This window comes from Megalops cyprinoides, chromosome 21 (assembly GCF_013368585.1).
Source record: "Megalops cyprinoides isolate fMegCyp1 chromosome 21, fMegCyp1.pri, whole genome shotgun sequence".
NCBI classification, from domain to species: domain Eukaryota; kingdom Metazoa; phylum Chordata; class Actinopteri; order Elopiformes; family Megalopidae; genus Megalops; species Megalops cyprinoides.
Genome location: NC_050603.1, coordinates 1,867,231 through 1,875,460, shown reverse-complemented (window position 1 = coordinate 1,875,460; position 8,230 = coordinate 1,867,231). Strand labels below are relative to the sequence as shown.

At 47.5% G+C, this 8,230-nt stretch overlaps 1 protein-coding gene across 1 annotated transcript; it reads right to left on the bottom strand.

The window, feature by feature from the left end:
* Positions 1–1,134: 1,134 nt before the first annotated feature.
* On the bottom strand, positions 1,135–7,924 carry sdhaf3 (succinate dehydrogenase complex assembly factor 3). Its single transcript, XM_036516301.1, has 3 exons — positions 7,768–7,924; positions 7,342–7,536; positions 1,135–1,343 (listed from the first exon to the last, which is right to left on the bottom strand). The coding sequence occupies exons 2-3, from the start codon at positions 7,516–7,518 to the stop codon at positions 1,146–1,148; spliced, it is 375 nt and encodes a 124-aa protein (XP_036372194.1). The 5' UTR covers positions 7,519–7,536; positions 7,768–7,924; the 3' UTR covers positions 1,135–1,145.
* Between the last annotated feature and the right edge of the window lie 306 nt (positions 7,925–8,230).

The window sequence follows — 8,230 nt, the reverse complement described above, 5'->3', positions numbered from 1 at the left end:
TTCTTCTGTTTTTTTTTTTTTTCCACCCAATCATCCTTCCGCATTCCCTATGGGTCTTTTTCGCACTTCAAATCCCACAGTGCACCATGGCAGGGCAAGCACTGATTGGAGGATAGGTGCACTCCCACTAACATCACTGAAAGCCATTGCAGATGCCCCACTAGCCATTAGAGGGCGCCACAGCAGCGATGAGGGAACCCAGCAAACATACTCACCTCTATCCTTGGCAGCGCAAAGCTGTGGGGTCCTAGTCATGCGACTAATATTAATATTGCCTATTATCCAGATGGAGATCTTATTACTTATTTACTACCAGTTTACTACCCTTTTATTTGTAAGTGGTAAGAAATTAGGTAGATTAAGTTTAAGTGTGTAAAAACTTGGATTGTATTTACGAGACAGGCAACCCAGTTATAATGTATTTACATAAGGTTTGAAATTTACAGCTGGATAGATTGAGCATTAAAAATTTAGCAATAAAAATTTTAATGATCAAATAAGCATTTTTTATGCTTATGAATAAATTCCATATTTTACATCTGTCAGTCTTTTGGTTTAATGATATTGAAGATTCAGCTCAAACCATCTGAAAACTCACAAGAGTAAATCGTTTATAGGAATCAGTTAAAATGGCAATCAGACGAATGCAGCACTGATGAGACGAGAGAGTGGTGACGCCAGCGATCCAGCTCGTTCTGGTTTTCCCCCCGTATTAGTGGCTGGATATGAGACTCGGGTGAGTTATGAGTTATGACTCTCTACCCCTGAGCGATGGGTGCCGTGATCTTACCAGCAGGGAGAAGGGGAGGGTTATCAGCAAGGGCGTTAATCGCCCCGCTGGAGGAGAGGCGTCTCGCCCCGCCCTTCTGAAGCAGCAGGAGTGTTGCTTCACCCCACTCAGAGAGAAAAAGTTTCCAGAGAAGATGATTATTTTTTTCGAGTGAAGCGACCTGGTGGCCCTTACTTGGGCTGAAGATGCTCATCTCGTCCTGGGGAGACGCAGTGAGGAGGACACGTGTGTTTTCTGAACAATCTGTGGAGAACACTTTAATGCAATTACACACAATCTCGGTCATAATGGGGCCACAGCTGCAGCTACTGAGGTTTCTGTAAGGATGCCCCCACCACCCCCCCCCCCGGTGTCCTCATTTCTGGCTGTCCTCCTGGATGTGGAACTGGCGGTTGGGTTTGGTGGACTCCAGCATCAACTCATACAGCTGACCAATCTGCTCGTCCTGGAAGTTCTTGAGCTTTTCGTCGGGGAGGTCGGCCCCAAAGGTCACGGCCTGCGCACCCCCACCCACTGACTCCAGGACCTGGGTCTGCAGTGTGTCCCTGTATTTCTGCAGAGGAAGAGGAGTGGAAGGGGAGGAAGAGTCACTCTACCAGAACAAAAAGCAAAAACCCAGGACCTTTTGTATCAAAGATATAACTGAAACAAAGTACGTTTGATTCCAGCCAAAGCAGGGTCATTTCCATCAGTGGAGCCGGATGCTTTCAGCTCCCTGAAATGCTTTAAATTCCTCACATCGCTCCTTCCTTTGTGTGTCGCAGTGACTGCAGGCAAGTGACCTTACTCATCGATTGGGCTGCATGCCCAGAGACGGCTCTTATGTCCTGACCAACCAGTTGCACCCATCCCACCCCGACCCAAAATGCACAAAAAAACGTTCCTCTACACGCGTGTCTCCAGATCAGAGTTAAGGCATGGCCAGAGTGCAGATTAAAGTGCAGATCAGGACTCTGACTGCCCTCGCAGCCCCTGAGCTGTCATGTGATTAAAATCTGATGTAGCAGTTGTGGGTCAGGCCGTGGGTCATTCCTGCCCGGTTCGGAATGGCTCAGGGATAATGGCTTTACAAGGCCACAACCGAAGGTCAGACCCGCAGGGTACCAGCACCGGAACACTCATCCAGCTATTACAGAACCCACATATCTGAGCTCAGAAACTTTTACAGAACATCGCAAAAATGAAATATTGACGGAAATGACCTGAATAAGAATGGAACCCTTGTACAGAATCCCTTACCTCATAGAGTTCTAGAATTCGAAGTCTCATCACACTGAACATTCAAAGCAACACTGAGTGCCAGACAGTCTGTGGCTAGAACAGGAAATGCTTGATTATTAGAATAATTGTTAGCAATTTTTATGTTGTATCTGGCAGATGCTCTTATCCAGAGAGACTTCACAGAGAGATACACACAGTGCATTTCAAAAGAGCTCTAAGCCCAAGGACTGTCCATTCAATGCGAAGTTATGCCCTTACAGTCAAAAATGTTTTAAACATACACCTGCAGGCATCTTTACAGCAGGTAGACTATGCAGCCTATAGCCTATAATGCCAAAGACTTCTCCTGGTGTCCCAGAGACCGTCTGTGCTACGCTACGCCATGTCTTACTGTTCTTGTTAGAATGCACGGTCCGGATGCAGCGTGCTGGTGTCTCCTCTGGGTTGCGTCCCAGACGCGGTTAGCCTGGGGGGGGGGGGCGGGGGGGGATCTGACGCAGATCAGTACGGATCCATCAATCCTGCCGGGACGGCTGGCCAATCGGAATGACATTGACATACCACCATGACGCCAGCATTTCCATTCATAAAAATGCCGAGACGTTCGCTTGGAGGTAAATAAATAAATAAATTCCTTGAATGGAACTTCCAAGCGATTCAATTACAGACAAGATGGGCCCATCTGAGGGAGAGACTCTCCTTTTTTCGTAATCCAATTACATTTGGCCGTCACCCAGAGTTAATGTATTCTCCAAGGGAAAGGGGGGGGGGGGGGGGGGGGGGGTGAGGTAATGTCAAGTGTGTCCTTCCAAAATATACTCTAATTACCGGGAGAGCGGGACTACCCCCACGCTGACCGAATCCGGAGCGGGAAGGGGGCCAGCAGTGTGGGGGGGCAGTGCTGGGCGTGTAAACATGCGATCAGTTCGGCTTCCTTACCGAGCCAGCCACTGCTGCCGGGCCAGGCGTAGCAGCCCTCTCTAACAGCACCTCACCTGGTCTGTCACATGACACACCTGCTCCAACGGACGCTTGGAGTTTCACACTTGAGACATTCTGGAGCACGATCACCTGATTCTGGCAGGCAGTCTTACCCAGAATGCCTTGCAAAGCAGAGGTGTGCAAGAAGAGCAACGCCTCATGCAGGAAAGGTCAGAGCGCATCCAAACACGTCAGCACTAGCTAACTAACTAGCGCAACACTAGCGAAAATACAGACCGACTGCAACAGCCATCACTTCAGTAACTACAGTCAAAAGATAAATTGGTGCAGCATATACATAGTGAAGGTGTAAGTGATGCAGTTAGATAATGGTTGTAGAGCCTCTTCCCCTCTGTCCCATGCTGGAGAGCAAAGCCCATCCCTTGTTAAGGTTAGCAAATCCCTGAATGCCCCAGCGTACAGAAACACAAAGACACTCACAAGTTCAGCTGTGACATTTATGAGGTAAAAATGCGTTCAGTGACCAGACACAAGCAGAGCCGCTCCCAGAGTTCCACACTTCCATGGTTCTGCTGGTCACATGACTGATTAGCCAACCAATCAGACAAAAAGCTTCTCTCATTCAAGAGCCCATCGTACACAACAGGCAGTACTTAGTGGATTTCCAGGAAAAAAACACATCACAAAAATGTGTGGTCACATGTAATAGTTACACTTTATTCAAGGGCCTATTCCTTCTGTTAGACAACAGCTGAAAAATACAATGCAACCCAATGATGGAGTATCCCTCACTTTTAAAGCAGTTAGCAAGCAATATAATGAGCAGGTAGTAAGTAGTAATAAATTTTTAATTTGAGAGCATCAAATAATTTAAAAATCTTTTGGAAACACACACACACACAAATCTGTGCAAGTACACACATACACACGAATGCATGCACACACACACACACACACACTCTCCTGGGGTGCAATCTTCCATATTGATGTTGTCGATTTATTAGGAGCGGAAAAATCCCAGAGGCCCTCGTCAGTAACGGGATTACAGTGAACCCTCAGCGCCTGTAATCACATTCCGGGGTGGGGGAGGGGGGAGGGGGAAGGGGGTCTCGCTCATCGTCTGTTCCTGGATTTTGCCACCCCTCCAGTAAATCTAGAGCCCCTCGCAGCCCGATGGGGGCGGTGAGTCACCAAAGAAGAGGGGGATTCTGGGTAGCTACGACCTCTCTCTACACTGGTGGTGCTCCAAGTAGCAGCTTCCATTCAGCTGCTGCTCCTGGGGAACACTGATCTGGGATCAGTCCTGGGGGAAGACGTGGCCTACACACAATTCTCTATCAGTAGCAGTTTGTGCGAGACCATCTGCGAAATCTTAACTCCACATTTCCTTTAGCAAAACTGCAGCTTCAAGTGCTTTGTTTACGCATGTATTTATGTGTTTCACCACATTTGTTTGCCTTTTCTGAGATCAGTGCGTTTTTATCGTTTGGCTTGGCATGTCCATCCTAACACTCTGCCTGAGTTTTCCTTCCACAGAGAGCAGTTCTCTTTGACCTTGAAGCCCATGTGAAGCCACCAGCACTTAGCAGCTTGATTTTCTTTCCATATGTGTTATGCAACCTGCATTGTCTTAGTGGTAGAAATGATGTCAGATTCCTAGTGACGCTCTCCCCCCGACCCCCCCAAGCTGCCCCTATGTGCCCCTGTACCCTCTCCCCACGAGTCCAGAGCTTATCAGAGCTGCCACAGAGGGACACAAAGGGAGCCCTTCTGAATCACGCTGTAATTAGCGTTTCCCTTGATTGGTGTAATTAACAGCAGGTGTGATCTCCTATAATTTATAATTACATTCTGAGTGTTCCCTCCCAGCGAACCCAACCACGTCACATGTCTTTAAACGCCTCCGCAGGGGGGCAGTCCACGCTGAGGGTACAGATAAGACCGGTTTTTACAGACAGCACAAACGACATAACGGGGTATTATATGACGGAGTCTCGTCCCGGGGTTCCTGATGTTCCTAAAGAAAAGAACAGTGCAGCAATAACGGCACATGCAGACCCCAGCGCATATCGAGTAGCTTTCTGAGGGCTGCCTAGCTTGGGTCTGTGCCTGCTCTGTCCTATCAAACGCCCTCTGTGGGTTTCCATTTTCAAACAATTACCCCCTTTTCAAATCACAGATAACTTAATTCACGCTCTATTTAGCTGTGCTGCTTGTGAATAGCAGGCTTGAATGTCAAGAATTCTTTAACAGACTACATCTGATAGTGTTTTGTCAGTGTTTGAAGTCTCAATAATGGTCTTCGATATGATGTCATAAGAGCACTCAAATCCAGCTCGCTGACTGCACCTATGACATCACAAGTTGTAGAAGAGGGTGGGACATGCATCAAAGGGGAGGAGCATAGGGACCACTGGGATGTACATGGGTGGGGTGTGAGGATGAAGGAGGGGCATGTGACAGAGGGGCGGGGCTTGTAGGCAAGGGGGAGGAACACTCAGAGGGGTGGGTGAATGAGAGGGAGGGGCAATAGGAGGGACATTGGTGATGGGAGTGAAGATTAGCTCAGACTGCCCACGCCACATACGAGTGTGACCTCACGAGCGAGGTCTTCTTGGGAGCGCGTAGGTCAGTAACTCAACCTTACTAGGAGACTATTACTACTTAGTCTCCACTTTGGCAGTCTTGGATATTTATTCAGGGAAACAAAAAAAAAAACAAAACAAAAAATAATGATAATTTGAGTTGTGTGTTGAGGGGAATCAGCGGGATGAGGCGGCAGGATGTTCTCTTGGAGGAGCTGAGACGTGCAGATTTAACGAGCTCGCTCATGACTCCTGCCTCAGTGAAACACTCATAGTTATCACTGTAGTGTTCACAAACCCCTCACGCGAAGGTAACCATGTGGATTTAACGGGATTAGGTCTCCCTTCCTGGGCATAGCAGGAGATGGGAGGGGAGATATCACTCCGATTCCTCAGCACTCAGCTCCCTCACACAAATCAGATGAGTCTCTGCAGCCATGGTCCTGGAGGCAGATGAGCCCAGACTTACAGCAGCAACAGCAGAGCTGGCTACAGTGTAGCACAGTGATAAGGAGCAGGGCTCGTAATCCATAAAAGGTTCCTGGTTCGATTCCCTTCTGGGGCACTGCTGCTGTACCCTTGGGCAAGTTACTTAACCGAGAATTTCCTCAGTAAACATCCATCTTTATGATTGGATAACATGTAAAAACTGTAATCCTTGTAAGTCACTCTGGATAAGAGCATCTGCTAAATGACAATAATGTAATGTAACAAGCTAAGGCAGCTGTGTGTTCCTGGAAGCCACTGGTTGAGGAGAGTGAGATTTGCTAAATCATTCTACAGTATAAACAACTTCATCCACACAGAAATGAAATGTTTAATGTGTCTATTGAATGGAATGTTTTCTCGCTGTGTCCCTGTGGGTTTTTTTTCTTGTAACTGGACCTTGAAAAGAAGAGTGTCTATTGATATTAACGTGGCTGATGAGAGCTGTTTTCTATTAGGAATGTGCCCTTTTTCAACAGATTCAAGTGTACAAATTAAAATGTCACTGAAATTAAATTCTTACAATACGTGAATCATAGAATAACTCAACAAGAGCGGTACACGTCAAGGACAAGTACCGCCAGCCAGAAAACCTACAACGTGCTGCCACCGCCTGGCGGAAAACCAGAACTGCATCGGAATTAAAACGCCGATGGATTGCATTTACATAGATCCTTTCAAGAATGTCAACACACTTGCAGTGAAGAGGAGGAGAGACCCCTCAGATACTAGGTGGACAGCCAGACCAAACAGATACTAGGTGGACAGCCTGAATGGCGCGGCGTTTGGTCGGAACACCCCGGCGAATCACCCACACTTTCAAATAGGCACCGTAGGACATTTAATGACCAGTCAGAAGCTCGGTTTAATGACTCATCCGAAGCCTACCGTCTCCCACAGCACAGAGTCCCATTCACCGCAATGGGACATGACTCTCCTGTTTGGCCTAGGAGACCTGTGGGGCCCCTGCTAGCCCACCAGCACCATGTAAAGCGCAGCTATAAAACCACGGATGGGCATCTCCGCAAATCCAATGAGCTTTATAGTATGCGGATCGGCTGGAGTCATTAATCTCAGTGCTCACCAGAAAGAATCAACTGTCACTGAGTGACTAGTGAATCTGTGCGGCTGCGATACTTATCTGACCCCACAGACGTGCTTTTACATTACCTCCCACACGCGGTTTAATTTATCACACTGACATGATCTTGTCCGACAGGAGGCGCCAGCGCATCACTCATCAGCAATACGAACACAGTTGTTACATCTAACTTGTTGATGGTAGCGGCTGGCCGGCTGGCTGTGTTACCCCCTTACCTCCCATTCCGCCATAAAGCCCTTCACCTCCTCGGGCGATGCCGACTTGTGCCTCCTGAACTCGTCTTTGACGTACTGATCGCCCAGAGCGCGCAGGTCTAGGGGCATGAACCGGTGCAGGAGCAGGATTCTCTTGTACAGTGCGCGCACTTTGGAAACATGGGCTGGGGTTGCCATGTTCCGAGCTGGCTTCCTCTGCGGAAAAAAGCACCGATTTAAAATCAGTTACTAGCTAGCTAACAACAACTTAAAATAAAAAAAAAACCTGCTGTCTGTTACCTTAAAAATAGCGCGGCGAGTTGATACAAAGGTTTAAATGAGTAACTACCCAATACCATGTATGCAACAGAATGCATGTGTTACACAATTATACACGTATGTATTCGCTAGACTACCTGTCTAGCTACCAAATGATACCTTTCTCACCTTGGGCGCACCTATGTTAAGCTGTCTTGACCTGTTCAGCTAGCCTGCTAGCTTGCAGCAGTGCCCGGCTTTCTAGCGATCGCTCCTCTTGGGAGCTATCTCAAATCAGTGCCAGGGAGGCGTAGTATTAAGAATGCTAGTCTTGAGTCCGAACTGGACATGTGAACTATTAACTGAAAAACCGTGTTGCTTCTGTCAAAACCTTAAGCCATCCATCTTGAAGCATGCACAATGATAGTTACCTAACGTGTCATTTGTTTATTCAGGAAACGGTACGCTTTCTCCATATGATTCTCTATCCGTACTGAGAATACATTGGAGTCCATTCACTTTACATTGAAAATTCGAATTCTGCGCCTCTCATTTTGGAGCGACCGTTTCAATACCGGAACTTCCTCATGTCCGCACGCTTTGTTTAAACCGGAACTCGTTTGTTGGCCTCGGTAGGTAGGCAGAAATCGTA